General features: G+C 41.1%; 1 protein-coding gene across 2 annotated transcripts in view; it reads right to left on the bottom strand.

The window, feature by feature from the left end:
- Nucleotides 1–1,104: 1,104 nt before the first annotated feature.
- Nucleotides 1,105–23,754, bottom strand: part of EFCAB12 (EF-hand calcium binding domain 12) — a 1,195,865-nt gene continuing 1,173,215 nt past the window's right edge. For both annotated transcript variants that reach the window (XM_044078632.1, XM_044078631.1), the window contains exons 8-9: nucleotides 10,512–10,640; nucleotides 1,105–1,778 (exon numbers count right to left, since the gene is read on the bottom strand). In XM_044078632.1, coding sequence (XP_043934567.1) covers nucleotides 1,487–1,778; nucleotides 10,512–10,640 — 421 coding nt within the window. In that variant the 3' untranslated portion in view covers nucleotides 1,105–1,486. The remainder of the gene's footprint in view (nucleotides 1,779–10,511; nucleotides 10,641–23,754) is intronic.

Genomic DNA, 23,754 nt, shown 5'->3' with positions numbered 1-23,754 from the left:
TTAGTTTTCTGTTTCTTTTAGACAGGGAATTTGGTACAAATAGGTTTATTAATGGCAGCAAGATTTCCCCAATGATGGGAACAACATTCTGGCTACAAAAGACCACTTTCCCTGCTTCTTCTCTCAAGACTGACAGAAGTGGCTCTCCCTTGCCCACTGAGGGGACCCCAACAGCTGCAGAGGTTGTGGTTAACCCCTGGTCCATAGTGGCTGTATGGACAACACCAGAGTGATCCAGGGGAAAATATGAGTCTGAGGAACCAGCTTTGGCCACAGCAGAGTCACCCACCTGTGGCTGAGGCAAACTGATAGTCTGCTGTGGTGACGAATGGTATTCTAGTTTACTTTTTCTTTCTGTGATTGGAAGAAGGACTGACCAAAGAATTGGTAGTGTGTTCCGTAGTCAAGCCGAAAATAGTGTTTCTTTCCTATGGAAGCTAAGCAGCACAAGCCGGTAAAAAAGAAAGTACCTGAAAGTAAGTGTTTCCCAGTCAAAACATAGTAAAAAGCAATTACTATATGCTGGAAGCCTCAAATAAAAAAATAAGTACAGATTCTCTGCAGAAAAACTAGTTTTAAATAGGTTTTAACAACTTTTAAACTGACAGCAACAAAAGTGTTCTCCTGTTTACAAGTACACAAGTCACATGATAGTCAACAAAAACACATTTTCCAGCTACAAAACACTTTCCTTAACATGAAAGCAATTTTAAACAATATAAAAGTAAATGTGAAAGGTTTTATTTGCAGAGGAAACCTACCTACTCAGCAAAGGAACCGTGTTTGCCAACCATTGACCCTCAAAATCCTGCAGAGGAGCATTATTTTTGGCAGTAGGAAAGCTCTGAAGGACTTGGCACCCACACCTGTCTTTTAGCCAGCTCAGCTCGAGCTGTCTAATGGTTTTGGCATGTGGAAGGTGCCCTGAAGATTTAGAAGCTGGCCATCTGTTATAGCCTTAACAGGATATAACCTGTATATTTTAGGCTTCTGTAGTAGTGATCAATATGATGAACATCAATATATGTTCACATTAATTTATAAAATGCAGCATATTGCAATGATTATAATTTACAAATGGACAAATCAGACAGTCTGCTTTCATGTGATTTGAACCACTGAAGAATTTTAATAACCATGTACAGTGGGTTGTGGTATAATGAAACAATGTATTTCAGGTTGAACCAGGAAAAAATGTTTCCAAAAGTAGAACATTTTTGACTGTTGACCATAACAGTCATTTGTTAACAGGTTGAGGTTTTAGAAACTGCTGTAGAGTAAATACTTATATGATTTAACAGTCAAACTAAAAGAATGATGATTTAAATAGAAAACCAAAGCAAACATGATCACACAACCAAAAACATTCCCAAACAAAGTAGCCTCAATTATGCATAAGCATGAAATTGTCTGTTTAATGTAATTCATGCCAGAGCAAACCCTACCGCCTAAGCAAAATTTACTCAGGTTTACTTCCCACATCATTTTAAAGGAATACAGAAGACAAAAATTCAGGTGCTTCCCCCTCTGAAAATTTTAGGTAGTATTCCTTTTTCATCTCAATATCTCCACTTGTCACGTAACCCAGATCACTGACTGGCCAGCTTGAAATACCAAGATCAGTCCTTGGTTTATGGTCAATATAACTGAAGACAGTTCCTTTTCCTGTCTGTTTCACATTCTGCAGGTAAATACACAACTTGTCCTGAAGATACCCAGGCCAGAAAGCATTTGGATCTGCGTGGACTGAATGATAGCGTATCTTCCGTTTCAATTTTCTAAAAAAATAATGCAACACTTTATTGTTGTTACTTCCTTAGTACTTATTAAACATAAACAGTACTTTTTTCCTATGTCTCATCTAAATGAATATAAACAATATAATATGCATTGTTTAATTTCTTTTATATGTAAATGTAACTAATTATCATGTCATTCTTTGCAAACCACACTTTGTTCTCTCTATTTTTTTATGTTTTTTGTGCTGCTCTTGAAGGTTTACTATAGTGTACTGTACTCCTAACTACTTTACATAATGTACTTCATAGCTTCATATTCATATTCCCCCATATACTGGACAATGTCAAACAGAAGTGTAGCTGGCTCAACTAACACCTTGTGCTGGTAGGAGAAACTAGTGCTCCCCCCCCAAAAAAAAGGAAATCTACAAAACTGCAGGATGCCAGTTGTCTGGTGTCCTACTACCCAATCTGCATGCCTAACTCCCCATCTCCCCTCCCCCTCAACCCCTCAAGTAGCGAAGAGCAAAAAAAGAAAAAAAAAACAACAACCAGATACATGACACACTTTCCTTCCTCCTGTTCCAGCCAATCAGATCTTATTTTTCTGTACCCTCCTACTGACTCCTTCCTCTATTTTATTAAAAAACATCTTTTTTCTTTTAAACTGTAGCAAGCAGTTGCTAAAGTGTATACCATGCATGGGTCACTATGACACTCAGATTTTAGTAAAAAAAAAAAAAAAAAAAAAAAAAAAAAAGACAGAGAGAAAGAAGTAAATGTATTATCCATTCAAATGTAACAAACTACTTGCTAGAAATATAGCAAGCAACTTCTACAGTTTATGCCCCGAACAAGCACTCAGGTTTGACTACAAATACAATACCAGCTTTTAAAACCTAGTCTTGCACTAAAGAGTGATAGAGAATTGAGATTATGAGATTATGGATTGGATGGCCAATCCATGCCCCCTAACAATGTGCACCTGGAGCAGTTGGCCCCTTAGTCCTGCCCTAGCTATGTTACTGATACTTATAGGTTCAGAGGTAGGTACTAGGCTATTGGCCCAAGGGCCTAAGTAAGCCTAGCCAACAAGGTTCCCTTGGCTTACGCCACCCAAGAAAGTTATTTTCCTGTGCCCCTGTCGAGCAGAGCCACAGACGTGATCCCTGGGGTGTATTTCCTATTTCCCATCCATTCATCAAGATTTTTCTTGAACAGTGCTAATGAGGAACTTTGCTTGACATAGATGGGTAGTTTGTTCCAGAGTATGGAAGTCTCTGGGACAAGAATCTATCCCTCTAGCATGTCCTGTTTATTGTGGTGACAAGGTTTAGGTCCCTAGAGCGTGTAGCTCGGAGGGATTGGGGTTTCTTTAGATGTAGCATGTCCAACAGCTCTGGGTTTGTTAGGCAGAGATCACCTCGAAGTAGGCGATATGCTACGGAGTAAAGCTGGAGTTTTCTGAGACGGTCAGTTTAGGGCATCTGTTTGAGGCCAGTAATCCTCTTTGTGAGGTACTTCTGTGGCCTTTCCAGCTGCTGCAGATGTCTTGTGAGGTACATTCCAAAAGGGGAGTTGTTCTCTATAATGGGTCTAATGAGTATCGAGTAGAGGGGAACAATGACCTCTTTTTTCCTGGATGAGAACCCTGTTGTGATGAGGTGTGCCACGCAGAAGGATTTCCTGACAATTGTGGTGATGTGATTATCAAAGGAAAGACTACTGTCCACCTGGGTCCCAAGGTCTCTTATCACACATTCAGCCTTAAGTAGACTGATGTCTATGTGGTAGTTCATGGGTACAGAGTTTTTACCAAAGGGGATGACAATGCACTTTTTGGCATTGAGCTTGAGGCCATGGCTCTGACACCAGGCATCTGTCTTAGTAAGGCCCTTCTGTAGGATGGCCACATCATTTGTGGACTCAACTATGGCTCCTAGTTTGCAGTCATCTGTTAGCTTCATTAGCCAAAGGCCTTCTGTGTTAGCCTGTACTTCAGAGAAGTAGATACCAAACAGGAGAGGTCCCATGACTGAACCCTGTGGTACTCCACTTGTCACTGGTTTGAAGTCAGATTTGGAGTCTGCAACTTTCACAGTGTGGGTTCTGTCAGTGAGACAGCTGGCAACCCATCTTGTGATGTAGGGATTTATACCTAGTTTAGTGAGTTTAGCTATAATTCCAGAATGGGGGATGGTGTTGAAAGCCTTGGCGAGGTCAAGATAGGCTGTGTGAACCAACTTACCCTCGTCTACAGCTTTGGTGATTGCCTCAAAGAAGTCGATCAGGTTCAGAAGCATAATCTGTCTTTCACAAACCCGAACTGAGTGGGGTCCAGAGTTTGGAGGCTACCAATGTCTTTGTTTATGAGTTCCGTGATGATACTTTCCATGGCCTTACTGACCTTAATAGGGTGATAGTTCCCCGGGATCAGTGGTGGCTCCCCCTTTGTGGAGTGGGATAACTGTTGCTGTGCACCATCCAACCATTTCCTCATCATACGCTACTGATGTCAAAAATAGGTACCTAGTGGATTAGTGTATTACTCCCACTAAGCAATTTCAAATTAATACAATAAAAATGTCTGACAGGCCAGTCAGTGTGATATTCAGTTGCTGCATGTCAGTTTTGCAACAAAGCATGCATAGAAACCACCATCAGAAAAGCAGCACCATAATGCACGTATTCCACTAAGAAGTGCACAGACAGACTAGTCTTCCTGCAGTCCCAAAAACAAGTAAGCATACCATCTGTATTTAAAAAGACTAATAAAACATGTGATCACACAACGCTGTTAAAGTGACATTATAGCCAATTACCTAAAATATCTAGATATATCACAATATATCATAATATATCACACATACATCCATCTGACCCAGCGCTTGAAACGATTAGCCATCAGGTGAAAAATAAATAAGTAAACCATAATAGTGCATTTAACATAAAAAAAAAATATATATATATATATATATATATATATATATATATATATATATATATATATATATATGTCTACCTGACATTGCCGACAGTCCAGAATGCCGACAACCATATGGCCAACACCATAGGAGTGACATTTGGAGTGCCGACAATGTGGAACCGGCGTCTCACTATAGTGCAGAATGGAAAGATTTCCATTCCTGCACTGTAGTGCGATCTCGGAGTTGGTATATTAAAGTTATGGGGGTGGGGTGGGGGAGCCCCATGGTGCAGGGGGCATAGCCCCCCTACTAGCAGTTGAAAGGAAATTTTATTTTCCTTTTTCATGGTCTACTTACAATGTTGAGATTCCGGATGTCGGCATTCTGAAATTTCGGCATTGTGAAGTAGATCCATATATATATATATATATATATATATATATATATATATATATATATCTATATATATATATATATATATATATATATATATGTATATATATATATATATATATATATATATATATATATATAAAATAAATATATTAAATGAATAATTACAAAAATATATAAATACATCACCATAGAAAAGCATAAGGAAAATACCATCATTGAACCAAAAAAAAAAAATCAGTAAATATATATATATATATATATATATATATATATATATATATATATATATATACATGCTTACCTATTTAAAGCTTTAAACTTTAGTATAGCGGCTGTCGTAAACCCAGCCAACAATATGAATTTAAAAACACTTTCCAAAATAGCTCCTTCTTTCTAAAATAGTCTTCCAGGGTCCCACCCCCATGCATTTGGAACAACTTTCTTCAGTACAAAAAATATTGAAAGAAATGATCCTCAAACTCAATAATATGCCTAGGTAAGGCATTGGTATCTCTTTTTTACGGATATCATAAGTGTGTTCATATATCCATTCCTGAAGCTTACACTCCATTTTTCCCACATAAAAACATTGACATAATTGACATTGGGCTAAATACATCAAACCTGTATTCTCACAGTTACATTTGTTCTTAACAACAATGGTTCTCCCCAAAACTTTTATTTGTTCACCCGCTATAATATATTGTCAATATTTACGCCTCCCACACCTTCTTAATTTACCCCCATGTTTGCGTTCTGGGGCTCTTTCCATGATGGCTTTCAAGTTAGTACCCTGTTTAAACACCATAGTAGGCCTAGACCCCAGCTTTTCTCCTATACTATTATCCTCCTTGACAATATTCCAATTCTTATTCAAAATACCACACATTAACCAACTATCAATCCTAAACACTGTGATAAATGCATTTATAAAGGAGGAAACATCTCATTCTGGCCTTGAAATGATCATCAAATCAGAGGCATGTATAACAATGGCGGAGTCGTTGTTGCAATAAGGAGACAAAATGCCCTTTTCCCTTTTAATACTAACTTCCTTTATAAGCTCTTCTATCATAACTGGGGGATAACCCCTTTTGCTAAACATATTAAAGAGCCCTTCACATTCCCTCACAAAATCCGTACTCCTAGTAATCATTCAGACAGCTTGGACTAGCTGTCCTTTAATGACAGCTCCTTTTTGGGAATAGGTGTGTGAACTGTCAAAATGTAAAAAAGTGTTGGAGTATGTAGGTTTATGAAAGATCTTTAAAATATAAGTATTACTAATCCGATCCTTAGCAAGCAACACATCCAATAAGCAATACTATCATTGTCAGTAGAATGGGTATATCTTAAAAATGCAGTTGTTGCATTAATATAAATCCAGGAATAGGAAGCTATTGGCCCTATCTCCTTTCCACAAAATAAAAATATAATCCAAATAACATAAATATAACTTAAAATTAGAAGAAAATGGTTTCTAAATATAAAACAAAATTCTCATTCAAGCATTACTATATTGGTGATGAGGGAGGCACTATTATGGTTTATGTATACCTGATAGCTAATAGTTTCAAGGGCTGGGTCGAATGGATGTATGTGTGATATATTATAATATATTGTGATATATCTAGGTATTTTAGGTAATTGGCTGTAATGTCACTTTAAAAGAACCGGTGTTGTGTGATTGTGTGTTTTATTAGTCTTTTTAAATACAGATGGTATGTGTATTCTTTATCTGATGAAATTTTGTATGAATGAAACAAAAGTTCTTATCCTTTATACGTTCTATAATTTGAATAAAGTTTTATGTTTTACTATTTGTTCAGAGTTCATAGCTGTTTATAACTCTTTTGGGGTGTTTTTATAGTTAGCTTCTTTTTCATTGGTAAAGTTAGAAGTACTCCTTGCACCACTCGCTTAAAGTAATATAAACACATCATACTAACTACACACATTAATCAACATAACAAATATTTTTTAATAAAAGTTAACCTTAATACCATTAGTTGATATGTTTTCCAGAAAAGACCTGTGTATCAAAGTTTGCACAAACAGAAATACTCAGTCCTTACTCTAAGTCCCATATGTAGGATTTTTCACAATTACTGGATCATAAGTGCTTAAAAGAAACCACTTCCTATAAAAAGCTTAGTTCTGAGCCACATCACATTTTCCAAATTTTACCTAGAAAAGGAAATGATATTGAGAGTAATAACCCTTATCAGCCATTTCCCCCTCCTCATCCTTCTAGTGTCCTTCAGCACCATCTATCACTACATTTGCTTGATGGCATTGAATAGACAATGAGTCTATCTACTTCACCTCCTTCCCTGCCTTCTTCCTTACACTTTTTTTCATTTCTCTAGTGCCTTCTATTCTGGTAGTCCATTCTATGAGTCCAAAACTCTCTTTGCAAAAAAAAAAAAAAAAAAAAAAATACTTTTGCAGATCTAGGGTGTAGTGAGTCCCTAAAATCTGCTGCTTGTGTCCCTTCCTTCTCCCTTTTGCACCTCCTGTTCAGAATGACCCATTCACATTTCCTTGACATGATCTTTTACACCATTATCATCTCCCCCGACTCATCTGGTTTTAAGTGGGAAGAGCTTAGCTTCTTTAGCCTTTGGTTATTTTCCTTCTCCTTTATCTTGCCTATCTTTATGGTGACTTTCATCTGAATTTCTTATTCCCTACGTCACTCGATGGGTGGCCAACTGGCTTACTGACACAACCCACACTGTAAAAGTAGCCGACTACAAATCCAGCTCCAGACAAGTGACAAGTGGAGTACCTCAGGGTTCAGTCCTGGGACCTCTCTTGTTTGGCATCTACTTCTCTGAAGTACAGGCCAACACTAAGGGACTCTGGCTAACAAAGTTTGCAGATGACTGCAAACTGGGAGCCATTATTGAATCCCCAAATGATGTCGATACTCTACAAAAGGGCCTTAGAGAAACAGATGCTTGGTGCCAGAGCCATGGGCTCAAGCTCAATGCCAAGAAATGTATAGTTATCCTCTTTGGGAAAAAACATGTAACCATGAATTACCACATAGGTGCCAGTACACTAAACACTGAAAGTGTGATAAGAGACTTAGGGACACAGGTGGACAGTGGTCTCACCTTCAATAACCACATCGCCACAACAGTCAGGAAATCCTTCTATGTGGCACACCTCATCACTAAGGGCTTTTCATCCAGAAAAAAGGAGGTCATTGTCCCACTGTAGTCATCCCTCATTAGACCCATTATAGAATACAACGCCCCATTTGGTATGTACCTCTCAAGACAACTGCAACAACTAGAAAGGCCACAGAAATACCTCACTAAAAGAATCACAGGCCTAAAGTAGATGCCCTATGCTGACCGCCTTAAAAAACTCCAGCTATACTCTGTCACATATCGTCTACTCCGAGGCGATCTCTGCTTAACATACAAGGCCATGTCAAACCCAGAGCTGTTGGACATGCTACACTTAAAGAAATCCCAATCCCTCAGAGCCACACGCTCCAGGGATCTAAACCTTGTCATCACAATAAACAAAACATGCTGACGGGATAGGTTCCTGACCCAGAGACTCCCCAGACTCTGGACTAGACTGCCCATACATGTCAAACAGAGCACCTCTTTGGTCCTCTTCAAAAGGAACCTTGATGACTGGATGGGAGAAAGGAAATTCACCCCAGGGATCACGTCAGTCGCCCTGCTAGACAGGGGTCCAGGGAAGTAAATAGTGTGGTAAGAAATAGCCAGGGAATTGTTATGGCTAGGCTTCTATAGGCCCTAGGGCCGATAGCCTAGTACTAACCTATGAACCTTCTAGCTGCTTGCTATCATTTTCCTTATATGGCCTCCAGACCTGCACAAAATACTCAAGGTGTGATTTGACTAAGATCTTCTAGAGTGGAAAATTACCACTTTCCCTGTGAAATATATCCCTCATGAACACACCCCAGGATTCTGTTTGTTGCTGGTATTCAAATCCGAGTGCAATGTACACCTTTAGATCCTTGTCCTACTGTAATGCAAGCAGTTCTACTCCTCCCACTTGATACTTTCAGGCTGTTGTGGTCCAAGTGTATCACTTTGTTTACAGCAAACTTCAACTGGCACCTTTCTGCCTACTACTTCAGCATTTCCAAATTCTTCATTAATTTTCCCCTATTTTCCACTTCTGCAGCAGTCTTTATGTTAGCAGCAAACAGGATGAGCCTCTTCTCTATTTCCCCAGATAAATTAGACAAACATACTAAAGAGTACAGGATCTAAGACAGACTCTTATGGTACTCCACTAGTCACTTCCCCAATTTCAAATATTATCCCTCTCACCACAATACTATGTGTCTTAGCATTCAATAACATAGCTATCTAGTTAGCCAGTCTTGGGCATACTCTCAACCCCTCCAGTTCTTCCCTCAGCCTCCTAAATGGAACAGAGTGAAAGTAATTGTTGAAGTCCATGCAGACTGTGTCTACTGCTACTCTCCTGTTAAGTTCACTTGTAACTCAGTCAGAAAACTGATTCAAGTTTGACAACAGCTCCTTCTGGCCAAGAACAAGTTTGTTGATGTCTTGAATATTGTTGTCCTCAGAAATGCAACCAGCCTTCTATTCAGGATTTTCTCTGACTTTCCCTGACATGTGTACTACAACTGAGTGCTCAAAAAGAAAAGGGAACAGTTATTTTATCAATTCACCTAATGCAGCTACTATATCACTCATTGCAACCTGAAAATAAAAAAGTGCATCTAATTCCCCCAAATACAGACCACAACCTGTGCCATACTTTTCTGCAATTAGATAGTGAGTAAGAGGATTCTTTTTGCCAAGATTTCAATCCACATTAGATGCAGTATTGCCCAAATTACTGGGATGTGGTTACACTAAAAATGGCAAATGGATCTATGTTTTTAACAACCAATAAGTTAAAATGATTTAATTAAAATCATAAGGAATACTAAGCAACACTCTGTTTTAATTTTCAATCTATGTAAATAGGTTAGGGTCAATTGCATGAGACCTGATTAAGTTTGTTTTGCGATGAACTGATATACACTTGGTTTGTGACAAAGCCACCACCAACACTGGTAACAATGCTCAGCTTTACACACTAGATGAAGTTTAGCACTCCTGCAACCCAGCTAATTAAAATGTGAGAGCCAAAAATGGTACCCAGAATTTGTCACTGCTCACTCCCCAAAAAGATAGGACAAAATACACACTGCAGATTGTAAAAGACAAGCAAACATCATGTCATCCCCATAAAATGCTGTTGAGATTATACCTATAATTGCTTACTCCCTTTCCATACATGTAAACTGGTATAGCAGTAATTCAAAACACCAAGAATAAATGGAAGCAGCCCGGTGGGGGAAAGACACAGTAACATAAAAAAGCAGTTATCATTCAAGTACAAATATGTTCTAAGAGTTGCATGAACAAATAAATACCTCATGAAGCGTGCATATTCCTCAAAGGTCATCCAACAATCAATCTTTCTTTGCACTTCAGCTTGCCCTGTTGACAGCTGCATTACAGTACTTCTTGGTGCAACATGTTTTCTCTTAGGATATAGCAATCTAAAGAAACAAAGTGGAAAAAAATATATATATATAACTGGTTTCAGTGTGGAAAAGTACTTTACTATAATGGTGTTATGGAAGAACAGGTGATAATGGAAAACACCAGTAATGTTTGAAGCTGTCAGAATGTTATGCTGGCATAATAGTTTGAAGCTGCCAAGTCACTTTGAGAGGTACAGAGATTGAATGAGTTACTTCCAGGCAGCTAAACACAACAGAATATATCAGACGTGCATAACTGTTATACTTTTTCACTAATTTCATTTGTAAAAGTGAATGGCACCACAATACACACCCCAATCTCAATCTTTCAAAAAAATAAAACAAAATAGTAGATGCAGGGGTGTTGATGAGGTGGCATCCCCCTTTATTAACAGAATTAATTACCTGTTTCCCTATCTATCTGTCAACTGTCAAACTATCTGTCTCTTGGTCTGTCTATTTACCTATTTAAATAAAAAAGCCAAACTACGTGGGAAAAGTCTATCTCTTTTCTGTCTACCTGAAGCTACCAGTGTAGTGTCTAGCTGTTTAAATATCTATTTACCTATCTGTCCTAAAAAAAAAGAAAACACATAGGAGAAAAGAAAGAACAACAACAAGAGTATACCCTGTCACCTCACAGATCTACAAGGAAGTATAAACAATGTTGAAGGAAACACTATTCCTATTCTGGACCAACACTTGTGTAGTGTCCTGTGTTTCAGTACAGCTGAAGACCAAGTTACATGTCTCCATTACAACAAATGTGTAAGAATTTCAAGCAGATTCCAGGAACATTTAATATAGAAGTAACCATAAAGCAAGATAAATGCTTTAAAGCTTTTTCACTAAAACAACTCGAATATGAATACACGAAAATGCAAAAGTAAAAATGAAAAATGTTTTACTTGTTCTACCTAAACAAAGAGATGCACTCAATTTGCTAAAAGTCTGACTTTCTAATACCATTCACTTCTCCACACTTTTAAAATCATTTGACACATTTGAAATTATTTTACAATTTATTTTACAAGTACCTGAGTCATCTGATGTATCTACTGCCGATTTTTGTTGGATGTGCCCTTATTGTTGGATTTCCTCGTATTTCTTTGGTATGATTATGGATTCCGTGATGGTATTTTGTTGTTTACTGTAACATCAAGTTTCACCATCGGACTCTTTGGAATATGTTTGGCAACTTAGACTTTTTAACCAACAAAGATATATATTTTTGAATGTGTATGACAGAGTTTAATTTTGGCATAGTAAGGCTTTTAAATGTATTATTAGGAAATATATGATTTTCAAGATAGCTGCTGTTATTTTAAATCTTAAACTTGATTAAGTATACTTGCATGGGTTTTAGAAACAATGTTTCTTTAACACTTTGAAATAAGTTCATAGGTTCATAGGTGTTTATTAAGCTAATGACCACAAGGGCCTTTTTTAAGCCTAGCCATGCATCCCAAATCTCTGACAAGTTCTGATACCCTTGATAAGTATAAACATGGGCCTGGGAGATGACACGTGATTTACACTTATTAAATGCTCAAATTACATCATCTCACTATCTGATGAAGTCTAATCAAATTATAGAAGAGAGCGCTTATCTGGTTGTCTTAAAAAATGTACTGTTTGTTTTATTTTTACCTTACAAAGTCCACTGGTTCATTTTAACTTTGCAATTATCATTTTGGAATAAATAGCTGCTTGGTTTCGTATCGTGGCTGGTGGACTTTGAATAACAAAATAGTGTTAAGAAAATGAAGTAGTCTAGGTGGCTTGAATAGAAACAAAAGTAATTGTTAGAAAACTGGAAGTCTATCCCTCTTCACTGGCACATTGTAAAACTCTGTAGGGAATACCATATATAGTTCTGCAAGTAGGTAAGGTGGCGGCATCTTGAAAAAAAGGCTGTGAAAAATGATGCAGGATCTGAATCAGAAGTTTCATTGTCAGAGACTAAAGAAACATAATGGATATACCTTCAAGAGAATGAAAATGATCAAATCTCATCTTAAATGTATAAAGGAAATTACAGAGTTCAGTAGTAGCCTATTAAAAAAAAATCTTAAGACAGCACAATTTGAAAAGCATGCGAGACATATCACTTGGATTTCCCTGAATTGCTAATCAAGATAACACCAACGAAATTAACAAAGCCTAAAGGGGCATTACCTTTTCAGAGGCAAAATTGTTTAGAAACAAGGGGCACAATTTGAAATGTCATGAAGACAATTTTATATAAATTCTTTTTTTTTTCTTTCAAGGAGAAGATACTTGATGCTTGGAATGATCTTTCTGAGGAAATTGTGGAATATGAAACTCAAGAATGCATGAGAACAATGTGGAATAAAGCAGTTCAAGTATAAGAGGAAGCAGAATATTTGTTGACAGGGAATTGTTGCTTATCCATTTGATTAAGGTAAAGCCAATCTAACAACATATGAGATAGGTTAATTTGTGCACCAAAAGGGAAATTGGATAGGCTAAAAACTGGCCTGCAAGGGTAGCTAGCCTAGTACTCACCTGTGAACCTAAATAGGCAGGGATGCCTGAAGGATTATGCCACTTGTGGTAAGTAAATAATTTCCATTCAACAAACCTAGTACATGCCCACCACCAGAGCCTAGACACAAGTAAGTGGGTGCATCTGAAAAAGAAAATAGTAAGACTGTAAGGCAAAGACAGAAAGATAAAGAAGATAATCCTCAAATTCCATTGATGAGGACTGTAAGCAATGATTTGCTCATCAGTCCATCAGCTATCAAAGGCAGATGGAAGGAGTACTTCTATAACTTCTGAATGAAGGAAACCCCACAGCAGCTGTATTGCTTCATGTATAGTCTATGATAAAAAAGGAAGAAAAGCTCACCACTTTATTAGAATTTTAAAAAGCACTAAGGAAAATGAAGTCAAGGAAAGCAGCATGCTCAGATGAAGTCATGGCAGATATGGTAAAGATGATGGGTGAGTTATGGGAGAAATCTCCTGAGAGTACCCACTATGGTATAGATAGAAAAATGTATCTCAGATTACTGGAGAATAAACATTCTAATGTCAGTGAACAAGAGCAAAGGGGACATTCTCAACTGTTGGCAGTATAGAAGCATCACATTCCTGTCACACTGCATGAAAGTGTTGGAATGAGTGATGGATAAATGAATACTCAGAGTAGTTGAACGTAAGATGGGAATGAGCAATTTGGATTCAGATCAGAATGTAGTACAACTGACCTGATGTTTGTAGTGAGACATGAAAGAAGAAGCTAGAGATGAGAAAGGACTACAACTAGACATTCCTAGAAAGCATATAACCAGGTCCCAAGAAAGATGATTTGGGCAATCCTGCAATGGTTCAAAGTCCTGGAAACATTGGCAGAACTAGTGCAGGTAATGTACAAGGACCCAATGACACATATACGTACACTGGAATCACAGACAGGTTACCAATGGGAATGGGTGTGCATCAGGGTACAGGTATGAGCCCACTGCTGTTCATACTGGTGGTGGACTACAATAGCAAATTGGTCAGAGGGGGCAGATCAAGAAATTTGTTCTATGTAAACAATGTGGCACTACAGGCATACTCTGAATAGGAACTTCCTCAAATGATAGGGGACTGGAATGCAAAATTGAAGGCACATAGGAAGAAACAGAAAAGAGACAAGACAGTTGTCATGTCAGCAAAGAAAGAAAATCAGAAGAACTGCAAATTGAAATAGAAGGGAAAATAGGGAAACAATAGTGGAACAATTTATCACTTCAAGTATCTGGGAGGGATGGCTGGGGAGACATCTGAATGAGGAAGTCAAACATAGAATAAGAGGTGCTGCAGCCATCTCTGGCACAGAGTGTAAGGGATAGTGTGTGACAGAAGAGTGCCAAAGAAGTTGAAAATTAAGGTGTGCAAAACAGTGTGTGACCTGTGCTTCTGTGTAGCACAAAACCTGGGCAGTGAAATCAAAGCAGCTGAGGAATCCTGAGGTGATGGAAATGAACTTCTTGAGACTGGAGGAAGGATGCGCACTATGGGACTAGCTGAAGAAATGAAGACATCAGATTAGAAGGCAAAATAGTCCCAATTGCAGAGAAGCTCAGAGAGGATATATTATGGTGGCTTGGTTGCACGTGCAGGTAAGCAGAATACAATATGGTGAAGAAGATTTGGGAGAGACAGGAAGAAGGCAAGAGGAAACAAAGGCATCTGACCAAGAAATAGATGGACTGTGCAAGAGAAGACATGACAGTCAGGAATTTCAGTGAAAGAAGGCGGAGAGTAGCACTGAATTCAGGGAAGTGCTGACAGCTGATGTGATACCCTGACCCCATGTAGAAAAATGGGAAACGGTGTTGATGATGATGATTGGGATCCCCCTGGTAATGAAAGCTACAATTTGACACACACACACACACACACACACACACACACACACACACACACACACACACACACACACACACACACACACACACACACACACACACACACACACACACACACACACACACACACACACACACACACACAAAGCTAGATGTACTGCAGAGAATCTGGAGGGCAAAAAATTCAAGACATCTCAATATTCACTGATAATTCATGTGTTCATATCATGCCTTTTCCATCTTCTGTACAACAAAAAAAATCAATAAATAAGCTCCTGTATCCACTCCTCATATTACAATTTCTTCAGTTCCCTCAGCAAGTGAAGTCTTTCTCGAGACCTTTGCATTCATACATACATACATAGACTTGTTTATTTATTTACTGCTTGTATTTGTTGTCTGGGGTATAGCACTGATCCACATGGTCTTTTTTAGGCTCAGCCCAGAAGCACTGTCTGGTTAAGTGAATTTATTAGAGACACACAGTAGGCAAATGGCGGCGGACAGAATCAAACCACATACTACAGGAAGTAGTTATGTAACAGCACATAGCCTTCATCATCTGCTTTAATCTTCAGACAACTTCCTATCCTTCTTCATATACGGCTTCCAAATTGAAAGCAGTACTTCAGATGAGGCATTATTAAAGCTCTCTTCAAGGGCCTAATGATAGAACTTTTCAAGGTGCCAGGCATTCTGTACTACTGTCCATTTGCAAGAAAGCCAGGTAGTGCTACCACTTCAACATCTATCTTAATTTCACTGACATCAAGATACCCATTCCAAATTATGTACATAATCATTGAATTAATATGCAAAACACCTTACAATTAATTGTCAACTGATATTTCTCGGTTTATTACATTGATCCTGATCAACTAAAAAGCTAACAACATAATAGTCCCAAAAAGATTTTAATGCATTCTGCCAGTAACTGTTGCAACCCAAAGGCAACCTCAGTAGCAAACATCTGTAATCCACACCCAGCTACCAAATCTGATTCTGGCTTATTGTTATGTCTCTACACCACCCTTTTTATTTGGCAACACATTCTATATGAAGCAAAAAAAAAAAGAAGTTATGTACCTACCATAATGTTCCATGTTAGTTGTCTTCATCTCGCCTTCTTTCTTGCTGGTTGGGATCGGAGCCGATCCTTGGCTCCAACTCGGCCATCTTCAATAGCTTGAGAGCTGTTTACTGGCTCAAGGCTACCCCTTATCTCATAATGCCTAGCGATAGCTACCCAGATCTCGTTTGAAATACCTAACTCCAGACATAAGAGAATAAACCAGTCAAAAGAACTGGTTGACTTATACCTCCCATATCCTCTAAATCAATAGAAGGAAACAAAGAATACTCAGCCAGTGAAAAGGGACTCCTCTTGATCCACTAGGACAGGGGGACGGAGGGCGGGACGCAAGAAAGAAGGCAAGATGAAGACAACTAACATGGAACGTTATGGTAGTTACATAACTTCTTTATGTTAAGTTGTCTATCTCTCCTTCATTCTTGCTGGTTGGGAGAGCGTCCCTAGCACCTAATATCCTGGGTGGCTCAGTGGAACAGACTCTTCAGAACAGTGGAACCAAAATCAGCTCTGCTCCGGGAGACCATATCCACCTTGGAATGAGAAATAAATATATGAGGATTTGCCCACGTAGCAGCTGCAACCTAGACTGGAAAGCTACAGAGGTAGCTAATGCCCTAGTAGAATGACCTTTCGGTTTAGATGGTAATTCCTTATCCCGTAACTGATAAATAAATGAAATAGTATGGGATAGCCATCTAGATAAAGTAACCTTGGAAACCGGGAGACCTTGTTTGTTTAAGGCATAAAACAGAAACAATTGGTCTGATTTTCTTATTTCTTTAGTTCTATGAAGGTAAAAACGCAATTGCCTGTGCACGTCCAATTGGTGAAGTTTGTACTCTGCCTTGTTGCTATGATTGGGGAAGAAAACGGGGAGATCTACAGATTGATTTAAGTTATGTTCAGAGAAGACTTTGGGAAGAAACGAAGGATTTGTCCTCAGAGAAACTCTATCCCTATGAAAAACCAGATAAGGGGGACAGACACATAGTGCCTGTAGTTCTGAGACTTGTCTGGCTGAAGTAATAGCAACCAGAAAGAGTGTTTTCCAAGAGAGAAATTTGATGGAGCATGATGCCGCTGGTTCAAAAAGAGGCAAAATTAAGGACGTTAGGACTAGATTAAGGTCCCAGGGAGGAGGGGGGGGTCTCTCACTGGAGGTCTAAGAAGAGATGCCACTCTCATAAAAGGCTTTACAGAGCTTGTGAGACATGATGCTTGAATTCTGTAACCCGATGTGAAAGTTAGAAATGGCTGCTAATTGCACCCTAATGGCAGCAGAAGCGGCTCCAGAGTGAAATAGTTGTGCTAGGAACTCTAGGATCTCATGGACTGGGGCTGAGAAGGGATCCACATTCCTAGACTCAGCCCAATAAGAAAAATGTTTTCATTTGCTAGCATAAATAGTCCTGGTGGTGGACTTATGTGAGGAAACGATAATCTCACGGACTGTTGGGGAAATGCTAGGGAGCCTGGCTAGTGTTGGAAGTGCAGCAACCAAGCTGTGAGCTGGAGAGTCTGAAGGGACTGATGCAACCCACCTGATTGATGAACCAGTAGATCTGGAATCGGGTCCAGAGTCCAGGGCTGATCGAGAAGATAGAGTTGTAGGAACGGAAACCAAATCTGTCAAGGCCAGTAGGGGGCAATGAGGATCATTTTGCAACCCAACGACTTTGCTTTCTGTATGAGTCTTGGTATAAGGGGAAAGGGAGGAAATGCATAAAGGAGTCCCTGAGGCCAATCGTGGACTAGAGCGTCCCTGGGTAGGTGACCTGGAAGTGGAAGGAGGGAGAAGTAGTTACTGCATTTGCTGTTGAATGGATCGCAGCAAGGCTGTCCCCATTTGCGAAAGATCAGGTCCGCAACTTCCTGATTCAGAGACCACTCGTGAGGCATGAGGATAGCTCTGCTGAGCCTGTCTGCTATGACGTTGGATCTCCCAGGGATGTGCGTCACAATTAGAAAATGTTGGGAGGAAATCGCCCACTGCCACAGTCTGAGTGCTTCTCGACACAAGGGGTAAGATTTGGTCCCGCCCTGTTTGTTGATGTACCACACTACTGACATATTGTCTGTTTGGATTGCAATGGTCCCGGAAGGAAGAGAGTCTTGAAGGGCTTGCAACGCTAGGAGCACGGCTCTCATCTCTAGGACATTTATGTGCAGATGGTACTCGTGAGGTTGCCAAGTGCCTTGGACTGTCCTGCCCAGATAATGCCCCCCCACCCTATCAGGGAGGTGTCTGTGGTCACTGTGGCTACCGGAGGGGGCTGAATGAAGGGTCTGCCCTGAGTCACTAGTGGGGAGACCATCCACCAGGAAAGGTGCCTTTTGCATGCTTCTGTAATCAAACAAAACACATGCAACACATAGCTCACAAAGCCAGTGTGCCGAACAGTCACAGCCCTTAAGGCTAAACAACACACCTGATACACTTGTAATAGGTGACTCTATCGTCAGGCACACTGACGTCCCGCTCACCAGGCTGAACAAGGAGAAGGTCACGGTGAGCTGCCTGTCGGGTGCTAGGATCCGCCACATAACACAAGCACTCAGGTCACTCCAAGGCAAGTACATATATGACTCAGTCATTGTCCATGCTGGTGTGAATGACCTGAGACGTACCTCCCTGGACTACATGAAAAGAGACAGAGGAGCTCTCTCTTAGCATGTAGCCCAGGCCGGTATGACCCTGACCTTGAGAAGCATCTTACCCTCACCAAGAATGATGCCACAATATGAAGACAAGATAATCACTTTCAACAATTGGCTTAAGTATTGGTGTCATTCAAAGAGGATCCAATGCCTGTCAGCCTGGGATGACATGCTCGACAAGCCACTATGCTTCGCTAGGGACGGCTTGCACCTATCACCCCTGGGCTTTCGGATATTGGCAAAGGCTCTTGCTACCCCCATAGTGCCTATTTTAGGCAAGGCTCGAAAGACAAACCCACCTCCATAGGTATCACAAGGGATAAGAAACTAAGAATAATGCTACTCAACACCAGAAGTCTAAACCTCAAGATGCATGCACTCGAAACTCTCCTTAGCATGGAGAACATCTATATCTGTGCAGTAACAGAAACCTGGTTCAAGGCTCCCGAGAGCACCCCAGCACTACCAGGTCATACCTCATACCATGCTTTTCGGCCCCAAAACTTGGACCGAACCACAAAAGAAGGGGGAGTATCAATATTCGTCAAAGATACCCACACCTCCAGGTTGGTGGCACAGCACGAAGCATCAGAGACTATCCATGTGCAACTAACAGTGGGTAAAACTGCCTTCCAGTTTATAGCCTGCTACAGACCATCCTCCCAAACCCAGGAACTCCACTCGGCCTTCCTGAGAACACTGGAAAATATGAAGGTCTCTCCAAACACCATTATATTGGGCGACTTCAACTACCCAAACATAGACTGGGAGCATTACTCTAGCTCCAACACCCTAGCCCAAAGGTTCCTAGAATTTGTAAACTCAAATGCTATGGAACAACTTGTTACCACTCCCACAAGAGGGGAAAACATACTGGACCTGATCATCACCAACATGGAGACTCTATGCTCCAGACCAGAAGTGTACCCCTCACTGGTAAGATCAGACCATAAACTAATCTCACTGGATATTCACATCCCGACCCCACCCCCTGCCCAGAAAACCACAGTGAAAAACTTCTCTAAAGCAAGTTTTACACTCCTCAAAACCGAGGTGGAATCCTTCAAAGCCCCCGGGCCTGTGGCAAATTCGGCCCAGACCACAGAATCCTTTATAAACGCATTCTGTGAACACCTTCAGGACTGCATGGATCACGCAATCCCAAATAAAACCAAGACCCAATCCTCCAAAGGCAGACGTCCTGTCTGGTGGACCCCAGCCATAAACAAACTATACAATAGAAGGAGGAAGCTACTACATGATAGAGCAAAATCCCAAAAAGGGAAGGCATCTCTGATCAGTATAAGCAAAAAACTACGGGCACTCATAAAATCGTCTAAGGCCAGCTTCGAGAGAAAAATTGTACAGGACACTAAGGATAATCACAAGGCTTTCTTTAGTTATGTTAGGAACCTGGGTGGGAATTCCAAGATATGCTCAGAATTAGTCCAAAATGACAAAAAATACACCGAACCCACAGACATTGCCAACATCCTAGCTGACAGGTTCAGCGCAAACTCCCCCCCCCCCCCCAAAAGGGCAAATATCTATCCCAGAAGAGTGCTGCCCCCCTGACATCTCAAATGCTCAGGTAAGAGCCGCCCTCTCCAAAGCAAAAAACACAGCATCAATGGGACCAGACGGTGTCCCGGGCTGCGTCCTACATGAACTCCAAGAAGAGCTAAACCCAAACATAAAACTACTGTGCAATCTACTACAGGATATGTACCCAAAGAGTGGTGTACAGCAACGGTGGTCCCTCTCCACAAAGGTGGTGCTTCAATGGATCCTGGAAACTATCGCCCCATAAGCCTGACTAGCTTGGTCTGCAAAGCTATGGAAAGGATCATCATGGACCTTATAAATAAAGATATTGGGGACCTACAGACACTGGATCCTACCCAGTTTGGCTTTGTTAAGGGCAGATCCTGCCTCTTAAACCTGGTCAATTTCTTTGAAACAGTCACCAAGGCCATTGACGAGGGGAAGGTGGTCCACGCAGCCTACCTGGACCTCGCAAAAGCCTTCGATACAATACCCCACTCGGGCATTATAGATAAGCTCACCAGCTTAAATATAAACCCCTATGTCACTAGATGGGTTGCAAACTGGCTCAAGGACAGAACCCACATGGTTAGAATTGCTGGAGCCATGTCAGACTCCAAACCAGTTACAAGTGGCGTCCCACAAGGCTCAGTCCTGGGACCTCTCTTGTTCGGTATATATTTCTCAGAGGTACAGGCCAACACGGAAGGACTGTGGCTGACCAAGTTCGCAGATGACTGCAAACTGGTCACCATAATCGACTCTCCAGCCGACACAAGCATCCTCCAAAAGGGTCTCATAGAAACAGACAACTGGTGCCAGAGCCATGGCCTCAAGCTAAACGCCAAAAAGTGTACAGTCATCCCCTTTGGCAAAAACAAAGTGCCCACAAATTACCACATAAGTGGTAATCCATTAAGTACGGAAGAAGTAATTAGGGACCTGGGGACCCAAGTTGATAGCAATCTCTCATTTGACAACCACGTTGCCAAAGTGGTTAGAAAAACATTTTATATAGCCCACCTAATCATGAAGGGATTCACATCTAGATCAGGGGAGGTCATCGTGCCTCTTTACTCATCCCTCATCAGGCCCATAATTGAGTACAATGCCCCTTTTGGAATGTACCTTACCAGACACCTGCAGCAACTGGAAAGACCCCAAAAGTACCTCACCAAGAGGATCAAAGGGCTCAAACAGATGCCATATGCTGCCCGGTTAAAGAAACTCCAGCTCTACTCAGTGGCATACCGCCTGCTCAGAGGCGATCTGTGCCTGACGTATAAAGCCATGTCCAACCCGGAATTAATGGACATGCTGCACCTCAGAAAATCCAAATCCCATCGAGCTAAGCGCTCGAGAGACTTGAACCTCAGCACTGAAATAAATAGGACATGCTGGAGGGACAGATTCATAACCTAGAGGCTCCCTTCACTCTGGAATAAAATCCCAGTCCAGGTTAGGCAGAGTCCCTCATTGACTCTCTTCAAGAAGAATCTTGATGAGTGGATGGGGGATCGTAGGTTTACCCCGGGTATCTCTTCTGTGTCACTGTTAGACAGAGGCACAGTATACTAACCTCAAAAAAGGGCATAGCAAAATTAATTTAAAATGGGTGGCGAAAGCCAAACACACTCTGGCTAGGCTTATAAATGCCCTAGAGCAGATAGCCTAGTATGAACCTATGATCATGTGAGACATGGGTAGCTCTTGGAAAGACCACTGTGTGAAAAGAAGCCACTGAAGAATCCTCATATGGAAGCGCGCCAATGGAAGGAGGATGTCAGCTGCCATGGAGCCTAGAGTTTGAAGGACATATTTGACTTGTATCTTCTTGCTCTGCATTAGAACTTGCACTTGTTGACGAATAGTGGACACTCTTTCTAGTGGTAACCTTGTGAACATTTCCTTTGTGTTTAATTCTGCTCCTATGTAAGGGATAGACTGAGAGGGCAACAAGGCAGATTTTTCTAAATTTATGGTAATACCTAGCTGGGTGCAAAAAGTGATTGTGTAAACCCATGCTTGTAGGAGTTGATGCCTGGTGGCAGCAGTGAGGAGCCAGTCGTCTAGATATGGAAACACCTGGAATCCTTGACGTCTCAGGTGAGCCGTGACCACTGCCATACATTTGGTGAACATCCTGGGGGCTGTGGTGAGACCAAAGGACAGAGCTCTGAACTGGTAATGACTGGCCCCCACTTGAAAGCGAAGAAATCTCCTGGAACGTCTGTCCATCTTGATATGGTAGTACACATCCTGAAGATCTATTGAGCACATCCAATTGTCCTGACCCAGAAAGGGTAGAATGGACTGTAGCGTGACCATCCGAAACTTTGTTCTTTGTACAGATCTGTTTAATCTGCTGAGATCCAGAATGGGTCTCCAGTCCCCTGTCTTTTTTGGTACCAAAAAGAACCTCAAGTAAATTCCAGATCCGAGCTGGTCTGCGGGGACCTCTTGGATGGCTCTTTTTCTTAGCAGTTTCGAAACTTCTATAACTGCTTGCTCCCTCAGATTGGGTGGAACATCTGGAAGGGCCTTGTTTGATTGTAGGGGTCTTTGAAGGAAGGGGAATCTGTAACCTCCGGATATAATGGATAGTACCCATGTGTCTTTTGTTAATTCTTGCCAGGCTCTTGGGTACAGTGAAAGTCTTCCCCCGACTGCCTCCAGAGGCGAGCAGCCGGGAAACCCATCAGGGTTGTTGGAAGGGCTTGTCAGAGAAGGATTCCCTGTTGCCCTGGTTCTGCGGACCCACTCTGCCACGAGGGCGGCGTCTATTATTGTTATTTCCCCCTCTGCCTCTGGAGGAAAAATCAGTATGTGTATCAGGCAAGGCTCCCTGAGATTTGTGGAACCACATTTTCCCACTCCTCTGACCCTTGGGGAAGGGTCTTGAGGGAGTGGAAAAATGGACTCCCACGGCAGAGAGAGTCTTGCCTTCTTGCTCACACCTAGTCAAAGTGTCTTTCACCTGTGGCCCAAAGAGAAAGGAGCCATCAAAGGGGGTGTTGGTGAAGGACGCATGAAAGGGTTCCGCAAAATTGCACAGCCGCATCCAAGCATGCCTCCTGAGGGCCACAGCAGTGCCCGTGGCTCTACTCGCTCCATTGGCAGCATAGGAAATGAGCCTCATGGAGGAGTTGACTACGGAATTAAGAGTCGCTAGCTAGGAAGTTACTTTGGCTTGAACTCCCTCAGCTGTAGGGTCTTGAAGGGTATCTCCTAGCTCTTTTAGGAGATCCCTCTGAAGACGAGTAAAGTGACATAAGTAGTTCAGGGACCTCATGGAGAAGGTCACTGAAGCAAACATTCACTTTCCGTATCTGTCCATCATCCTAGACTCCTTGTTAGGAGGATGAACAGATGAAGAGGTCTCTGCCATCTCTTTTTTGGTGGCGGCTGCTACCACCATGGTATCAATGGGCACACCCTTAGAAAGAAA

The sequence above is a fragment of the Protopterus annectens genome, chromosome 7.part1 (assembly GCF_019279795.1).
Source record: "Protopterus annectens isolate FY-2018-M chromosome 7.part1, PAN1.0, whole genome shotgun sequence".
Classification (NCBI taxonomy): domain Eukaryota; kingdom Metazoa; phylum Chordata; order Ceratodontiformes; family Protopteridae; genus Protopterus; species Protopterus annectens.
This window is presented reverse-complemented; position numbering and strand designations above follow the sequence as displayed.